Source organism: Mercenaria mercenaria, chromosome 6 (assembly GCF_021730395.1).
Source record: "Mercenaria mercenaria strain notata chromosome 6, MADL_Memer_1, whole genome shotgun sequence".
In the NCBI taxonomy this organism is placed as follows: domain Eukaryota; kingdom Metazoa; phylum Mollusca; class Bivalvia; order Venerida; family Veneridae; genus Mercenaria; species Mercenaria mercenaria.
Genome location: NC_069366.1, coordinates 61,680,362 through 61,700,117, shown reverse-complemented (window position 1 = coordinate 61,700,117; position 19,756 = coordinate 61,680,362). Strand labels below are relative to the sequence as shown.

The following is a 19,756-nucleotide window of genomic DNA, read 5'->3' as shown; positions in this document are numbered from 1 at the left end:
AGCTCACCTGAGCCAAATGCTCATGGTGAGCTTTTGTGACTGCTCAATGTCCGTTGTGCGACGTGCGTCGTCCGTCCGTCAACATTTTCTAAAAAAATCTTCTTCTTGAAAACCACTGGGCAGAATTAAACCAAACTTCACAGAAATGATCCTTGGGTGGCCCCCTTTCAAAATTGTTCAAAGGATTGAATTCCATGCAGAACTCTGGTTGCCATGGCAACCGAAAGGAAAAACTTTAAAAATCTTCTTGTACAAAACTGCAAGGCGTAGAGCTTTGATATTTAGCATGTAACATCATCTAATGGTCCTCTAGTATGATTGTTCAAATTATGCCCCTGGGGTGTAAAGAGGCCCCGCCCCGGGAGTCACAGGTTTTACAGAGACTTATATAGGAAAAGAATTAAAAAATCTTCTTGTCTAAAACCACAAGACCTAGGCCTTTGATATTTGGTATGTAGCATTGCCTTATGGTCCTCTACCAAAATTATTCAAACTATAACCCTGGGGTGAAAAGAGGCCCTGCCCCGGGGTGTCTCAGGTTTTACATAGACTTATATAGGAAGAAACTTTAAAAATCTTCTTGTCTGAAACTGCAGGTCCTAGGCTTTTGATATTTGGTATGTTGCATTGCCTTGTGGTCCTCTACCAAAATTATTCAAATTATGCCCCTAGGGTGAAAAGAAGCCCTGCGCCGGGGGGTCTCAAGTTTTACATAGACTTATATAGGAAACAACTTTAAAAATCTTCTTGCCTGAAACTGCATGGCATAGGCTTTTGATATTTGGTATGTTGCATTGCCTAGTGTTCCTCTACCAAAATTGTTCAAATTATGCCCCTGGGGTGAAAAGAGGCCCAGCCCTAGGGTTCCCAAATTTAACATAGACATATCTATAGGGGAAAACATCTTCTTGTCTGAAAGTTCAAAGCCTAGGCCTTTGATATTGGGTATGTAGCATTGCCTAGTGGATCTCATACAAGATTGTTCAAATTATGCCCCTGGGGTGAAAAGAGGCCCCCCACGTGGGGGTCACTTGTTATATGAGTTATATAGGAATGAATACTTCAAAAATTATCAAATCATATTTCCTAGAGTGCTTAATCATAATGACCTGATGACCCGAAGTGATTAGGGGTCACTTGACTGTGACCTTGACCTACTGACCTACTTTCTTGTTTTTTAAGATACAGCCTTGAAATTTGGATGACATATACAGTTTTTCACACCAATCTTAAAACTGACTCTCAGTGACCATGAATTTGACCTACTTTCTAATATTTTAGCATCAGTTTGCCATTTTAAACATGTGGCTCATATTACTCAGGTGAGCTATTCAGGGTCATCTTGACTCTCTTGTTTCATTTATTTTTGTGTGTTAGCCTGTAGCATAAGTAACAAAATGCAATATATACAATCCAGTCTGTGCTAGGGACCATATGTTTGGCTAAACGTCACCTGTTGAGAGTATTTTTTTATGAATAAATGAAGATAATTTTTGACTCTATTAAACATGGTCTTGATATGCAGGTTTGTCCGTAGTCACTAAAATAAATGACGGCTGTTCTGACATACATCTATTGTAACTATGTACCATCATCGTACAAGTATAGGTCGCATTCGTGTATAAGACGCAATGAAAAATATCAACAGATTTCTAGAAAAATGCTTATACCTGTGTATTGGTCGCAGAAAAAAAAAGGAATCTAAAACACATGTAAATTTGTACGGAAATGCGGTTTTCCCCGACATTGGTCGGCCATTGTCGTGGCACCGGTAATTTTAACAAAGTTGTGAAAACCACTTCTTTAAGGCGTACACTAGAATTCGGGCGAAATTTTTGGGAAAATGCCATTTTCAAGAGCAGATCATTCTTTTTTAGCTCACCTGTCACAAAGTGACAAGGTGAGCTTTTGTGATCGCGTGGCGTCCGTCGTCCGTCCGTGCGTGCGTGCGTTCATGCGTGCGTAAACTTTTGCTTGTGACCACTCTAGAGGTCACATTTTTCATGGGATCTTTATGAAAGTTGGTCAGAATGTTCATCTTGATGATATCTAGGTCAGGTTCGAAACTGGGTCACGTACGGTCAAAAACTAGGTCAGTAGGTCTAAAAATAGAAAAACCTTGTGACCTCTCTAGAGGCCATATTTTTCATGAGATCTTCATGAAAATTGGTCAGAATGTTCACCTTGATGATATCTAGGTCAAGTTCGAAACTGGGTCACGTGGGGTCAAAAACTAGGTCAGTAGTTCTAAAAATAGAAAAACCTTGTGACCTCTCTAGAGGCCATATTCCTCAATGGATCTTCATGAAAATTAGTCAGAATGTTCACCTTGATGATATCTAGGTCAAGTTCAAAACTGGGTCACATGCGGTCAAAAACTAGGTCAGTAGGTCTAAAAATAGAAAAACCTTGTGACCTGTCTAGAGGCCATATTTCTCAATGGATCTTCATGAAAATTGGTCAGAATGTTCACCTTGATGATATCTAGGTCAAGTTCGAAACTGGGTCATGTGGGGTCAAAAACTAGGTCAGTAGGTCTAAAAATAGAAAAACCTTGTGACCTCTCTAGAGGCCATATTTCTCAATGGATCTTCATGAAAATTGGTCAGAATGTTCACCTTGATGATATCTAGGTCAAGTTTGAAACTGGGTCACGTGCAGTCAAAAACTAGGTCAGTAGGTCTAAAAATAGAAAAACCTTGTGACCTCTCTAGAGGCCATATTTCTCAATGGATCTTCATGAAAATTGGTGAGAATGTTCACCTTGATAATATCTAGGTCAGGTTCGAAACTGGGTCACGTGCGGTCAAAAACTAGGTCAGTAGGTCGAAAAATAGAAAAACCTTGTGACGTCTCTAGAGGCCATGTTTCTCAATGGATCTTCATGAAAATTGATCAGAATGTTCCTCTTGATGATATCTAGGCCAAGTTCGAAACTGGGTCACGTGCGGTCAAAAACTAGGTCAGTAGGTCTAAAAATAGAAAAACCTTGTGACCTCTCTAGAGGCCATATTTCTCAATGGATCTTCATGAAAATAAGTCAGAATGTTCACCTTGATGATATCTAGGTCAGATTTAGAAGTGGGTCACGTGCCTTCAAAAACTAGGTCATTAGGTCAAATCAGAAAAACCTTGTGACCTCTCTAGAGGTCATATTTTTCAATGGATCTTCATGAAAATTGGTCAGAATTTTTTATCTTGATGATATCTAGGTCACATGTGCTCAAAAACTAGGTCACTATGTCAAATAATAGAAATAACGACTTCGTACTCAGTTCAACACTGGGTCATGTGGGGATAGGTGAGCGATTCAGGACCATCATGGTCCTCTTGTCAATACTGGTGACCTATGACTTTTATTGCATATTTTTGTTTCTTAGATAATTGTCCTTCAATATCCAAAGTTTGAAGAGATTCAATTTTTTGGAGAATTTTCGCCCATCTCATATACAGGGAATTCTAGTATACGTCCTAAAAATCGTGAGTAAAGATACTACTAAATTGACAGTTTCAATGGAATTTATTTAGAAAACACAGGTATTTAAAGTTTTGTCCAAACTAGGTATCTCAAACTTCTCAACACTTTTTCGATCTCATCACCTTCTCAAACATCTCCTAATTATCGACTTATGTGTTGTAGCAACTTGTAATTAAGTTGGTTCAATGAACTTGCAAAATGTGTGAAAACACCAACTTTGGGAAAGTTTTACACAGGGTTTGCTAAACGTTTTATACAAAATTCATTTAAGACGCTGGGTCCCAATACCGACTTTTTAAGCTCGACTATTCGAAGAATAGGGGAGCTACCCTACTCGCCCCGGCGTCGGCGTGAGTGTTAGCATGAGCGTCACACAAATGCTAAAGTTTGCCTACCACCCCAAATATTTTCGAAGTCCATAGAGATATTGCTTTCATATTTTGCATACTTGTTTATCATCATGACCCCAGTCTGTAAAAAGGAGGAGGCAATTGTATCAAGCATTTTGACTGAATTATGGCTCCTTTTCGACTTAGAATAAATGTTAAAGTTTGCGTACCACCCCAAATATTTTCAAAGTCCATTGAGATATTGCTTTCATATTTTGCATACTTGTTTACCATCATGACCCCAGTCTGTAAAAAGGAGGAGGCAACTCTATCAAGCATTTTGACTGAATTATGGCCCCTTTTCGACTTAGAATAAATGTTAAAGTTTGCGTACCATCCCAAATATTTTAAAAGTCCACTGAGATATTGCTTTCATAATTTGCATACTTGTTTACCATCATGACCCCAGTCTGTAAAAAGGAGGAGGCAGTTGTATCGAGCATTTTGACTGAATTATGGCCCCTTTTCGACTTAGAATAAATGTTAAAGTTTGCGTACCACCCCAAATATTTTCAAAGTCCATTGAGATATTGCTTTCATATTTTGCATACTTATTTACCATCATGACCCCAGTCTGTAAAAAGGAGGAGGCAACTCTATTAATCATTTTGACTGAATTATGGCCCCTTTTCGACTAGGAATATGCTTATTGTAATGTTAAAGTTTTAGTCATTGCTTATATTATACTATCAAACACTGAGAATAGTCGAGCACGCTGTCCACTGACAGCTCTTGTCTTATGCCCAAGTCAAAGGTAGTTACTCCCTTTGAATTCTCTTCATTGTAAGAATATCTTCGGTGTAAACAAAGATATATTTTTTAAATTTTTTGAGCCAGGGTAAAGTGTGGTCTTATCCTATAGCCATGTATAGGTCGCATTGGTTCTTCCTGACCAGAATCTCGGTAAATAAGGTGTGACCTATACTCATACGATGATGGTATGTACTACACAAGCCTTTCAGATATTATTTATAGCATAAATTATCTCCCTTTGCCAGTATGTTTAGGGCCATTTTTTGCTGAAAATACTTAACACTCTCGTCACTGAAAAACTAAGTATTCATTCCGTCTGTAATTTTCACATGAACTGATGAATTTTTCAATTTTATTGAGAAAGTAAGAAATATTTTACTGGTTTTTAAATCAAAATTGGCATTCTTACACACTAAATATATGCCAGTTTTGTTGCATTTAATAGCTGGTACAGGTGTATCTAAATTACCACATTTAGTGGAGCAGAATATTGCAAAAATACTTCAGTTGATGATACAAGCATCAAATTTGCAGGACAGTAACTACCTGGCATGCGCTTTAACATAAGATCAAGGGCCACTTAAAATTATGTCGTTTTCAAGATGGCCGCCGTAAAAACAAAATGGCCGCCATTTTGTATTTACTTTTCAGTACTTTATTTGAGGCAAGCATGTAAGACATTAAAACGATAACATTTTTATGCCCCCAGCATCTACTGATGTGGGAGGCATATAGTGACTGTGCTGTCCGTCCGTCCGTCTGTCCGTCCATACGAGGTTAACCAAATGGGGCCGTTTCGTCTAGCATCAATACCCCTTACTAGAATGACTTGATACTAAGGCAGATGTAACCTGTGACCATTCCTCATCTTCAGACATCACCTGACTTCACTTTAACCTTGACCGTGACCTAATTTTGGACAGGTTGCTTTATATGGGCCATCTCTTGGTTATCCAAATGGGACCGTTTCGTCTAGCATCAATACCCCTTACAAGAATAAATTGATACTAATACAGATGTAACCTGTGACCATTCCTCATCTTCAAATATCACCTGGCCTCAGTTTGACCATGACCTCTTTTTGGACTTAGTAGCAAAATCTGTCGAAACGGATGCCACTGGGAGCATCAAGCGTTTATTGAACGCAGCTCCTTGTTTTTATTTATACACTTTTGTTTCAGTTCAGAACAGAATACCAAACTGTAGTAACAGTATTCATATTCTTTTAATTTGGAATCAATTTTGTATAACTAAGCTCAAGGCTTTAGGCATCTCAACAATTAAGTTTTTATAACTTGCAGTTTTGTTTTCGAACAATGGTAAAATCTGAAGCACACCAACCAATATAAGTTTAATATACATTAAACATTCAACGCAAAATAAACATCTTTAGAAAATGCGTCTTAAAATGCGTCTTGAAGTTTCCACATTTTTCTATTGTATAAACTACGAGGGGATAAAGAAACTGGTCAGCGTGAGCACTTGCACAGTCAAGAGCAACATTTTCTTATAATGCAAACCTTAAGAAACTATCTCTGTTGATTTACTATACCCATGAAATTATACACATCGGAAAATGCGTTCTAATCGAAACAAATAAAATATATGCATACACTGCATGTAGTCATTTTCTTAACAGTTGCAACATCAAATTGCTGTGCATAAAAGACCTAAGCGGTGGCACTTGCAATTTCTTCCAGTACAGGTAGTCCTTTTGCAGCCACACTTTTGAAGCATGTGGAAGCATTCAGCTATAACGGACATTTCCATACAATAAGGGATCCACACATTTTTCTGCTTCAGCCATCCCCAGTTTGACAGAGGCGGCAGTTGCTGCACAGTAACAGCTGCTTTACCCAAGACAAAAAATGCTCGTTTGATGAAGTGTTTCAGAGTACCTTTTCTTAGTGGAATCATGTTATACACTCTTTGTTTCTGGACAACCAAATCAAATCGAGCTTCATCCACCTTGCACGCCGTGCTTGATCGAGCATACAATATAACTACAAATTGTTCTAATGTATCCATTTCCTACTCAGTTATTGTGTATTTGGCAACACTGAGACTATGAAATACTTCAGTAGCTGTTTCACAAATGTTCCATTTCTGCCATGCAGATTTCGTGCCCTTGCCAACAAATGCAGAAACAGTGTCGCAGCCGGTTAAAGCAAGAAACAATGGCAATGCCTTTGAATGAGGACCAATTAAGCAAGTCACAAAACATCAATACATTGCCATAGCAGGAACTAGCTTATAATTGTAATTGTTTGGTTTCCTGTCAATGAGGCATGCTGTGCATGAGCAAATATACAATTATCGGCTTCTTTGTGATTAAATGGAGCAAACGCATTTCCGTTTATATCTAAATTGCAAACAATATCGGCACACCTTTTGGTGCTATGATCATCTTATTGGTTTATACCGAGATATATTGGGACTATTCTGGATTCCGGTCCGTCCGTCTGTATACGGGATTTGTCTGCGCTACTTCTCAGCAATTATTGCCAGTTTTCAATCAAACCTTGTAATTATTATCAGTACAAAGCCAAGTTGCGCATGTGCGAAGCAAGTTCCATTTGGATGATTTTTGGTTGCGGGTTTATCCCGCTACCAAAGTTGAGGTGTATTTCTGACAATCAGGTATCTTCTTTATTTGATTCCAAATCACATCCAAAAGAATTTGTTCATGTGCTACACAAAGTAGTCCCATTCATGAACAATGCGGATGAATTATCAATGATCAAGCAGTTCTTATTCGTCCTCTAATTATTCACACTGGCCATTTAGATTATGTAAGATCTGCCAATGATTAGGTATTCCAGCCCATTGTTACATCACTGACTTCCAGCTGTTCATGTAAGGTCAGGCAGAGTTATCTTAGATATGAGGCACATTAGTATTTGTTTCTTATACGTGTATATTTATAGATTGGCATTTAAAATGAAAATAACTCTAGCAAAACCCGCAACCACCAGACATCTCAAGGCCTTGATTCATCTAGTTATGGCTCTTTATTGTTCTTTCTTTATATGTATATGGAAAACTTTTGCCCGCGCTATTTGTCGGTCATCATATTCGAGACTTTTAATCAAACCTTGCAATTACCATTGGTACCAAGTCAAATTTTACATGTGCAAAGCATGTTCCATTTGAACTATTTTTTCACATAGTTTTTCACATATGGAAAAAAATGTCCGCGCTACTTCTCAGTTATTGTATGCCATACTTTTATCACACCTTGTTATCACTATTATCATTGGTACAAAGTGTAGTTATGCATGTGCAAAACACGTTCCATATGAATGATTGTTGACTATGTTGTGGCCCTTTATTTGTTTCAAATACGAACAGAGTTACAGTGAAATTTTCAACATACTTTATATGTTAAGTATAACTAGTTGATGACTCTTGGTGATATAATAAAGTAAAAAAGCGGAAACCCACAGGTCTCCCAAGACGACATAAACGAAAATGTTGCAGGCTTGATTTGATTTGTGGTTATGGAGTTTGCATATCACAGAAAATGCCAAAAGACAAGATTAAAAAGCAGATTACATGGTCCCTTGACCATGACCTTGACCTACTGAATTTCTTCTTTCTTTAAGATATTGCCATAAAATTCGAACCACTTGTACAGTTTTGAACAAACATTTCAAAACTGACTTTCAGTGACCTTGATCTTGACCTACTTTCTTCTTTTTAAGGTACAACAGTGGAGTTTGAAGATTTTATACAGTTTTGCACAACAATTTGTGTGTGTCTTTGTACATTTTCTCCCTGTACAATATACAAAGCAATGTATCTTATTTTCAATTACCCTGTTCCGTTGACAGTAAGCTGATGTCTGGGGGTATTCATCACCATTAGTTTTATCCGCACGAAAACTAAATAGTTAGTTTTATTTTCAACGCATCTGAGAAAGCTATTCCATAGTTTAGAAGGTCTACTATTAAACTCTTTTCGACATTATCAAGTGTTGGAAATAAAACATAAACAAAAGCACAGATACTCAAATTTACAATGATATATTTTAAGGATTTGGTATGTTAATACAAAGTATGTACTAATACATGTATAATTAGAAGGCCTAGGGACTGTCCTTTTACCGCCTTCAATATAATATTATATTACAGTAGTTTTTTTTCAGGCCAATATCATTACAATATGCTTTCTGGTTTATCTGGGACCAGGATCTAATCATTAGGCGATGGTTATAACACTGAAAGTAGAAAACTCAAACTTGGCCGCGAAAAGAACGTTATTTAAAAGTCTGGTGGTCATTTTAAAGATGGCGACCTTCTTAAATGGGTCGATATTTGGAAAAAGCAACATTAAAAAAAACTATAAGCTTATGGGAACAAATTGATAGGGAAAAACATGTTATATCCCAACAAATACGATATTTTAGAAACTTAAAGATCCTGATTTTATGAAAAATGCCTCAATTCTGGCAGTCATTTTTAAATTTGGCGGCCATCTTGAAAATGGAAGATTTTTAGGTGGCCCTCGATCATTTTTGAATCTAGGCCATATGATGAACATTTAGTGTAAATTTCATACTTGTATCATCAAGTGAAGTTTTTCCTTAGATTTTCTCACTAAGCTGTTCCAATAATTGTTTTATGACTTCTAGGTACAGTTGTACCCAAATTACCACATTGTTTTATAGCATTTAAGCATGGATTGTTGAAACTTAAAGCTAAAAATAGCAGATATTGTAATCAGGAAGTTCTTCTCGTAAATCATACGCTTGACTTTGTTATAAATTTGCTGTTAAAGGTTTGATGTGAAAATGAGATCTTAACTTGATATGTTGTCATTGTCATTGCTATTTTAGAAGTTAAGTGACTTTTTATGTCATTAAACAAATAGTATATTAGACATTCTTTGGTTAAAACATCATTAAATTCAAATAGAAATAGGGCATTGGTAGAAGTATGTTTGGGGAAAAAAACTAAAACGTACACATTTCTGAAACAATATGAGTTAATTTAGTTGGGTAAAACATATCTGAATCACAACTTGAATTTTTAGCTCGACTGTTCGAAGAAAAAGTAAAACTATCCTACTATCGACGTCGGTGTCGGCGTCAGCGTCACACCTTGGTTAAGTTTTTCGTACCAGTCCACATTTTGACAAAGTCTTTTGAGATAAAGCTTTGAAACTTTCAACACTTGTTTACCATCACCATGGCCAGTTATAGGCAAGAGCACATAACTCCATCAAGGATTTTGGCTGAATTATGGCCCCTTTTGACTTAGAAATCATGGTTAAGTTTTTCGTACCAGTTCATATTTTGACAAAGTCTTTTAAGATGAAGCTTTGAAACTTTCAACACTTGTTTACCATCACCATGGCCAGTTATAGGCAAGAGTACATAATTCCATCAAGGATTTTGGCTGAATTGTGGCCCCTTTCGACTTAGAAATCTTGGTTAAGTTTTTCGTACCAGTTCGTATTTTGACAAAGTCTTTTGAGATAAAGCTTTGAAACATTCATCACTTGTTTACCATCGCCATGTCCAGTTATAGGAAAGAGCACATAACTCCATCAAGGATTTTGGCTGAATTATGGCCCTTTTTGACTTAGAAATCTTGGTAAATATTTCGTACCAGTTCATATTTTGACAAAGTCTTTTAAGATAAAGCTTTGAAACTTTCAGCATCTGTTTACCATCGCCATATCCAGTTATAGGCAAGAGTACATAACTCCATCAAGGATTTTGACTGAATTATGGCCCCTTTTGACTTAGAAATCTTGGTTAAGTTTTCCGTACCAGTTCATATTTTTTGTAAAGTGTTTGACATATGGCTTTGAAACTTTTATCACTTGTTAAGTATAATAGTCTCTATCTGTAGGAAAGAGTACCTAACTCTGTCATCTATTTTGGCAGAATTATGGCCCTTTTTGGACTTTGAAATTGGTTCTGTTTTCATACAAGTCCACGTTTTGTAAAAACTATTTGACATATATCTTTCAAACTTTGAACACTTGTTTATCATTATGATTTCCATTTGTAGGCAAGAGTACATAACTATTTTGACTGAATTATGGCCCTTTTTGGACTTTGAAATTGGTTCATACATTGCCATTTAGTGCAAGACTTATCGAAATCAAAGTAATACAGGAACATTGTTTGTCTAATCTATTTATTTCTTTTGTCTGAATATCTGTGGAAATATTTTGACCCCATTCTTCAATCAATTCTTCGAATAGTCGAGCGTGCTGTCATCAGACAGCTCTTGTTCATTTTTAGGGTGAAAAATTGAAATATCTTCATTTTATTTTTTGGTATCAAATATTGAATTAATATCTTGACATTGAGAAATAACAAAAGAAAACTTTGAATTAACCAGTTAGTGCTATTTTTGAAAATTCTATATAGGGTTTTAATTATTTTTATGTCAGATCTTTTAATTATTTGTAATCAATGATTTTTAAAAAAAAAAACAGGGATGTCTTAAAGGAATTTTAATGTCAAAAAGTTTATACCAATGATCAGTTAAATGAAATACAAGATATAAGAAATTTTGAGAGAACTATTCAGATAAGATAAGACAATATAAGATTTATTTAAAATCGGCAAGACATCAAAAAAGTACAACATAAGCTCATGTGAGCTTTTGAACAACTAATATTTACTACTCCCTCCCCCCCCCCCACCCCCCAATATATGGGGAATGCATAGAATTTTCAAGTGCAGGTTTTATATTGTTTTGATATTCTCAGATTCTGCAGACTGTGTAAGGCATAGCGTGTCAAATTTTAAATGTTAATGTACAACTGCCCAGGCAATTTGACAGTTTCAATTTGGAGACAGTCTAAAATACTTGTCTTCCATTGGTCAGTTTGAGTATTATGATCAGTAACAACGAGTCAGATGTTGATGTTTAGAAACTGGTCTCCAGACAGAAATAAGAATAAACTTACGACCATTCTATCTTGTTTTTTTACTGGCAGATTTATTTAGATCTGGACTTAGAAATTTTTTATTTGATATTTCAGTTTGGTGATGTTGGTTTACAGAAAATATCGGAACATCTACACAAGCTTCAGGTTCTGAACCTGTGTGAGACACCTGTCTCTGACAAAGGTCTTAGCTCACTTGCTGGTAAGTACTTACATTTGAGCTTGCTGTATTAAACATCGGTATTAAGCATCATTTTGCCTTAAGTCAGCTAACTCATCGACTAGTCTTAACTAGTCTTAAGCTGCCATGTGGCTTAAGGTTTCCTTTGGCAGGCTGTTAAATACAGGGTTGATTAGATAGGTGTTTCAAACAAAGGAAGTTATTAACAGGTTTACATGTAAAAATTATGAATATTTTTATGTGGCAATTTGTAATGTCTGTGTTTTAAGTGGTGTTAGACATACGTTTTTCCAAGAAAAACAATCTCAAGTTTTCACAATTCTATCAAATTACAATCATATTAATGCAGTTGTCAGAACCTGATCTACCTAATAGGTAAGTATATACATTAAAGAGGCAAAAATTGTCCTGAACCATTTCATCATGATTAGTTGATCATTTCAGCATGTCATGCTTTTCTGTTTGAATATATTATTACAATGGTGTTATGTTCAGTGTAGTGAATGAATAAAATATTCTTTAGAAAGTTGTGTAAAAATTAATTTTTTGTTTTTTATTTTTCTCTAGCACTCAAACATTTACGGAAGTTGAATCTGAACAGCACAAATCTTTCAGCACTGGTGTTTGAGGGACTGAAAGTAAGATTGTTTTCATTTATAGAAATATCTTGTATTTTATAATCGAAGTTGGATGTATTAATGTTTTTTGCTCACCTGAACCTTGTTTAGGGTGAGCAGTTAGTATAGGTGGATGGCCTGCTGTCTGTGTCAACATTTATTGCTTAAATATATTGTCCTCAGAAACTCTTGAATTACACTAAACTTGGTCAGTAGCATCCTGGCAAGGACCTCCATCAATTTTGTTCAGATGGTTTAGCTTTGTGTATTTGCTTCCAAAGCTGACTGTAGAAAAACCTCCTTCTTTTGTGAATTGCATGGATTGATCTTCATCAAACTTATTCTTGGCATTATTATAAGTCCTCTTTCATGTACAGATAGGTGCAGACGTCCCCTTTCAGTGTTTGATAGAAACCACCTTTAAACAACTTCTTCTCATGAACTGCTTGATGGATCATCATTATATTTGGTCTGTATAATGATCAGAATCAGTAAAAGGTCCTCTCTCAAATTTGTTCAGATACAGATAGTTGACCCCTTTTAGGAGTCACTCGAGTTCAAAATAGAAAAAAAAACCTTTTAAACAACTTCTTCTCATGAACTGCTTGATGGGACTTTTATCCAGCTTAGTCTATAAGGTCCTGTCTCATTTTTATTCAAAGCAGGGGAGGGGGGACACTTTACCCCATTTAGAGCTAAAATCAGAAAAAAACTATTCAACAATGTCTTCTCTTGAACCTCTTTTGAGATCTTAATCAAATTTGTTCTGTTGCATAATTGTAGGATCCTCTCATAAATTTGTTCAGATGTGGGCACTTTGCCTCGTTTAAAGGCCACTATAGCTAAAACATAGGAATACCATTAAACAAATCGGCTTAGAGCACTTGACCGAAAATTGTCAGTAGGATTATAATGAGTGCTTCTCCTAATTCTGTTGAATATGTAACACTTAACCCCTTCTAGAAGTCGCTAGAGCTAAAAAGACCTGATTGATCTTCACCAAGCTTGGTGTGTATAGTCCTTGCCAGAACCTCTCTGTTTTGTTTAGATAGTTCCCCAATGGTCCATTTTAGTGATGTTACTGTTGTGATAAGTTCACTTACCTCTTGCCATAAATTCATATAATGATTTTCATTTCCGTATGCCGAATCCAGGTTTTATTCTACGTTTTCTGGATAAATGTTGTTACGCCATTACTTCCGGTTTATCAAATAAGCTGAACTACCTTGAAGGATCAGTACCAAGTGTAGATGTGCACGAATCCTGTGTACTATGAAATCTTTTATTCGTGGAAACTCAATTTTTGCTAAGTGCAAGAGGTTGCAACAACCCACAGAAAACTCAGACAAAAAAAACAAAAACATTTTAATATGTTACCAATAAAAAATGCAAACCCAAAAATTGATCTTCCAACAAAAAAGCAGCTGTGTGGGTGGCCTCTGTGGCTGAGTGCTTATGGTTGCTGAGTTCAAATTGTGTTCCCCTAACCAGTGTGAGTTTGAGCCTCACTCAGGGCAATGAATTCTTCATAGTTTGCGGAAGGTTGTTGGTTCTACCAGGGTGCTTACTTGTGATGAAATAATGCACAGAGGGGCAGCTGTATCTTCCTCCACCATCGAAGTTGGAAAGTTGACATATGACCTGAAATGTTTTGCTGCAATGTTAAACCCAACAAAAACAACAACACAAATTTAACAGTATTTATTGTATCAGAAGTGTATTTAGAAGCTATATATATTTACATGTTTCTATTGCGAATTTCAGTTTTCAATTACCTGAAGTTTTATTAGACAAACTCTGCTATTAATGACCTTTCTGAATGACTTGCACATTTCTGTAGACTATATAGTAAATAGAGAAGTTATTTTAAGATTTAAATAAATACCTGAGGGACTAAAATAATACTATTTGTCGCTATTTACTGAACAAAGTCATGTCTGTCAAATCAGATGTCATGACATGGCTTTGAAGAGTTTTCGTTACTACATTAAATGTTACTTCATTAATGCTACAGTTCAATGCCAAAATAAATTTCATGAAACAGTTTTTCCTAAGGCTGGCATGCATGCTTCCAAATTTAAACACACTGGCCATATCTCATGTAGTTTGATATCTATTTCTGGAAAATTTTATATTAATACCCAATATATAGTGCCACAGAATAACATGACAAATTAATTTGCCTTTGTATTTAAGCTTTATATGCTTACAAACTTAGATTAATTATGTAGCTGGACTATTGGAAGCAATATTTAGATATTTGCAGTCATCTATTTGTTGATGTCTGTGTCTACGTCTCAATTTGGTTAAATTTTGTATGTAGGCTGGTATCTCAGTAAACTCTTGAAGGAATGGATTGAAACTTCACACACTTGTTCACTAATAAACAGACTTGCTATGCACAGATTCAGTAACTCTGTTTTGCTTTTTACAAAACTATGCTGTTTTTTTTTTTGGGCTGAGCAGTTTTTGGTTAAGTTTGTATCTCCTTCCCACTAAAGGAATTGAATTGAAACTTCAAATACTTGTTCACTGTGATGATTTGATATGCATTGTACAGGTTCCATAACTCTATTTTGCATTTTTACAAAATTAACCCTTTTTACCACTTTTGTATTAGTTCATTTAAGTTACCTTGTTGGCAAGGCAGTTAAATAGTTGAGTGTTGCTCTCTTCAGACAGCTCTTGTTTCATCAGTTTTTTCTAAAGTTTACCATTGACATGCATGGAATGCGGAAAATTAAAAAAAAATGAATAGTTTTTTCTGTACTCATTAATCTGTATGAAAAATATTGAATCTAAAATATATAGATAGGAAAATGTAATTTAAACTATTATCCTGATAATATGTGAATTTTGTGTATTCTGGTTATATATAAAAATTGCAGTACTGATTAAACGTCTGTGGGAAGAAATGTTCTTTGATCAGGTACTTGATTGACAACTTCACAACTAGAAGATTAGGGGGAAAACACCTTCACATATAATTGTCTTTTTTTAAAATAATCATGTGAAAATATTTTCATTGGTTGTGGATTGAAGTTATGTACCCTACATAGGGGTCTGAAACTGAAACTTGAATTCACGTTTTCATGAAAAAAAGGCGTTCTGGTAAAAACTTCAGAATTTATACCATTGTAACATAATTGAATAATTAAATTTCTAGAACTTAGAGATATTCACATAAGTTAAATCAATCAAGGTAAAATAATATATCAGTATGAAGATTTCATAGTACAGTGAACTTACTGATATTCATGTGAGGCTAAATGTTTTGGATGAGTCAGTCCAAAAAATATACACCCAATAAACAAATAAACTACCTGTTAATTTAAGTTCAAAAGCTGAAATCCACAACTTTATAGAATTAGCCGTTTTGCCCCAAAACTTGAAAATTCTTGTCCACTTAATATAATGATTTTATAGTAACTACTTATGAAAATTGAAGATGTTTAAGAGCAGATGTATTTTGATATTTCAGGAGAAGTTACCGGCGTTACAGGAGTGTGATGTTCGATACACAGATGCCTGGTGACTAAGCCACGCTGGGCTCATCTGAGCCTGGCACCATGAACAATTTGAACATGCTGGGTTCATCTGAGTCTGGCACCATTAACAATTTGAACACGCTCAGCTCACTGAGCTTGGCTTAATATAAACTGAAACATGTGGTCACTGACAGGTGGCGTTACATAAAATCATAATTACTGTAGTAATTTGTGAATGTTTCAAACTTGTGTAGTCTGAATCTTGTGTTAAGTATTCATTATGTTGAACATACATTACCATAGTTATCCTGCCAAAGGCATATGTAAATATCCAAAACATACAGTACACTTCATAGTTCATAGGTAAAATTGTTGAGGTACACACAAAATACGCACAAACAATAATTATATGATATAGATTTTATACAGCAATTTCTGAAATGGTTTATACATAGTTGCCATCAAAGGTTCAGAGAATTATGCTTTCACAATCATTTGACAATGTTTCACAACAGTATGAAAATGCAGCTTTGCGAAATAGAAAATTTCTATGTAGATTAGGTAATGTTCACACCACTTGCATGATTTTAAAGACGACAGATACATGTCTCTTATGAAAGATTCTCTCATTCTGGTTGTTACACTCTTGGTGACAATGTTTATTATTAACAAGATTTTTGAATTTGTGTCTCTTCATTAACAAAAATAGCAAAAATTAAAGTGTTGCGAACATTGCCCAGTCTACAGAATTCTTTTTATTTTTTTTTATTTTGAGCAATCAGTGATTCATTGTGATTCAATATTCTGTGTTCTTGTAGTATGATGTAAACCCTTTCATCCTTAAAGTATGAGTTTTACACCCTGATGGTGTGAGGATTACCGGTACCATCAAAAATCCTGATTTTCACCCTCTAAAATTAATTTAATTTAATTCCTTTCTAAAATTCTATTGTTTGCCCTATGTGTAAAATAGATTTTCAATGCTCTTTCAAATCCGAATTTTCACCCTTTGATAATAAGAGTTTTCAATGCTAAAAGTCAACTCTTTTTAAAATGTATGGTTTAACTTTTAAAATTTAGGGTTTTCATCCATAAGGGTTGCATGGTAAGAAGGGTACCCAGGTAAAATTTTGTAAAAAATTAGTGTTACAATCATCATTCAAGCTGTCTACCATCTAGTACATTTGCAAGCTTTTATGCTACAAACAGATACCTCAGCCCTGATACAAGATTTCTATTTAGTATTCTCTTTATTGTTTTGATCTGAAGTAAAATAACTTCTGGTGTAATTTCACTTTGGCATGAACTTCATCTTAAATGACTTGCTGTAAGGAAATGAGAAGTATTTATAGAAAATTAATTACCATGAAATAAATCTACCATTCAATATAGTATAATGTTTTATGTCTGTCTTTTTCATCATTCTTGTAGAATTAGTTTCCTTTGAAATAATGAATGTATCCCCAACAGGTGTTCATTTCCTTTACATGATGATAATGCCCATCATATTCTGACACGAAAAATCCTATTAATTTTCGCTGATGCAGCCGTAGGGTTTGTCACTAACTAACTTGTAGCGACCAAGGAATGAATATCTAATAAAAATACAGAATCAGATATACAAGTTAGTGTGTTGTATTTGATGAATTTAATGATAAAATATTATTAATCAGTTATATACAGCAAGAAATAATTCACTTGGGCTATGAACTCAGGAAATTACTGATCTTAATATGTAGCCATTAAAACACGATCTCTGCTTTATATGAGCCGTGCCATGAGAAAACCAGCATAGTGGGTTTGCGACCAGCATGGATCCAGACCAGCCTGCGCATCCGCGCAGTCTGGTCAGGATCCATGCTGTTCGCTTTTAAAGCCTATTGGAATTGGAGAAACTGTTAGCGAACAGCATGGATCCTGACCAGACTGCGCGGATGCGCAGGCTGGTCTGGATCCATGCTGGTCGCAAACCCACTATGCTGGTTTTCTCATGGCGCGGCTCATATTATTTTATTAAAGTTGAGCATACCATTTAGCCATAACCATATTTTCATATTAGCTCTTATTAGATACATATATTTTTGTAGATATCTCTTAAAATAGCTGGTTTAATTAAGCAGACAGAGTAATTTTAATTTTAAAGTTTTGGGGAAGGATTTTTGTTTGTTTGTTTCTCAACTCCAAAAATTAAATTTTTTGTGGAACTGGGGCCATGTTTTGTTTTTTATTTATTTAAGAAATAATTTATAGCAAAAGTGCTTTAATACTATTTATGCATGATGGGCAGTTATATGTTGGGCGTAATAATTGCATGAGGGCACAGCCTGAGTGAGTTTATTTGTACAAGGTATTACCGCCCGAGAGTATAAATAGTGTTAAAACACTCTTTTTGCTATAAAATATTTTGATTCAAATATGTCCTTAATCTAAAACAGTAGATAAAATATAGAAGCGCTGTTTTTTGGTCACAACAAAAACTTTGACGTCACTGCATGTTAACGTGACATCATTCTAGCATAAGAGTGTTTTAACAGAGACAGGCATATTAGAATTGTTTTTTGCCATTTTACAATCCCAAATTTTTTAGTTGAACTTTAGTCAACGTGGTAGCTATTTCTTACACAGCAAAATTAAATAGGCAAGATTCATAAGCCGCTGGGGATCAGGGCAATTTGGTGGGAACCCTCGAGACTTAGATCATATCAGTTCATGGCACTGGTATATTGTGTAACTTTGGGCTACAAATATAAATATGTTTGGCCAAGTTTTGAGACTTTTATTCCAGTTCTTTATCAACTGCCTGATAATAAGATTGATTATTGTAAAATTTTGTTTTAAATCATGCAGAAAAAGTGAGATATTTAAAAAAAATGTAAGACATGTACTAAAGTTACATACCCATAATTCGTGGCAAGCAGAGATCATGGGTCTGTTTCAAATTAAAGGGTTGGAAAGGGTAAATGAAAACTTCTTACTTTTTTTAATAAGGGAACGTATAACGGAATTATTACTTTAAGATATGAAATACATTCAAAATTAAAAACGCTTTCATTTGTTGAATAAATTGAGCATCCCGATGTAAGATAACCAGTGTGGAGTGCTCGCTAGCACATTCTTGCAGCTTGTCTGGATCCATTACTTGACACTTAATCATTTGAATGCATGCTGAAATCGATAATAAGAGCATTAATGGTTTGGGTATAAAACAAATCTAGTAAGGCTGTCACGATCTTATTCCATAATTGTGTGTTTGAAAATCCTATATTTTGGATTTATTCAAGATCAGTCATTGTGCCAGTTGTTAATATAAGTAAAAAATAAATTTTGAAGTATGATTGATAATGTCCTTCCTTATTAACAACAGGTTTCGCAATGAAACCCAGAGTTATTGATTGGGTATGTCATTGGAAGGGAAGTCGACAGGTACTGTAGTTACCTGGTAGACATTAAAACATCGCGGATTTTGTTTTTTGTTTTCGGTAAAGATTTTTAACCTAAAACTTGGGTTGCTATGTCAGCTTATATCGAGACCGCGAAACGAGCTGGTTACTGTTTGGGAGTTTTCTGGTGCACAAGTTGTCATTAAAATAAGATAAAGGGTTACAGAATAACTTAACTTAGGACATACCACGATTATGAAATAATGTTAAATTAAAACCTTATTTTGATAAAGCACTGTAGACCTTGGGACTTGATTTGTGGGTCCTATCTGATATCATTTGTCAGCATGTGATTGATAAATAGGGATTGGTTTGGGTTACGGTAGGTGTGCAAATTGATGCACTGTTGATCCCATTATTATTTTTATTGCTTATGTAAAAGTAAAAGTTTAAGTTGTGAGCATTGCTGCTCTTGTTTATGTATGAAAAACTATTGTGTTATCCTTAAAACATCTAGAAAAGATCTCTAAAGTGTTATTCATTAAATAAAAATATGATTTA

General features: G+C 35.1%; 1 protein-coding gene across 1 annotated transcript in view; it reads left to right on the top strand.

Moving 5' to 3' along the window:
* Positions 1 to 17,553, top strand: part of LOC123548728 (C-Maf-inducing protein-like) — a 123,044-nt gene extending 105,491 nt beyond the window's left edge. The window contains exons 16-18 of the mRNA XM_053546850.1: positions 11,581 to 11,731; positions 12,278 to 12,348; positions 15,809 to 17,553. Coding sequence (XP_053402825.1) covers positions 11,581 to 11,731; positions 12,278 to 12,348; positions 15,809 to 15,862 — 276 coding nt within the window. The 3' untranslated portion in view covers positions 15,863 to 17,553. The remainder of the gene's footprint in view (positions 1 to 11,580; positions 11,732 to 12,277; positions 12,349 to 15,808) is intronic.
* The last annotated feature ends 2,203 nt before the right edge of the window (positions 17,554 to 19,756 follow it).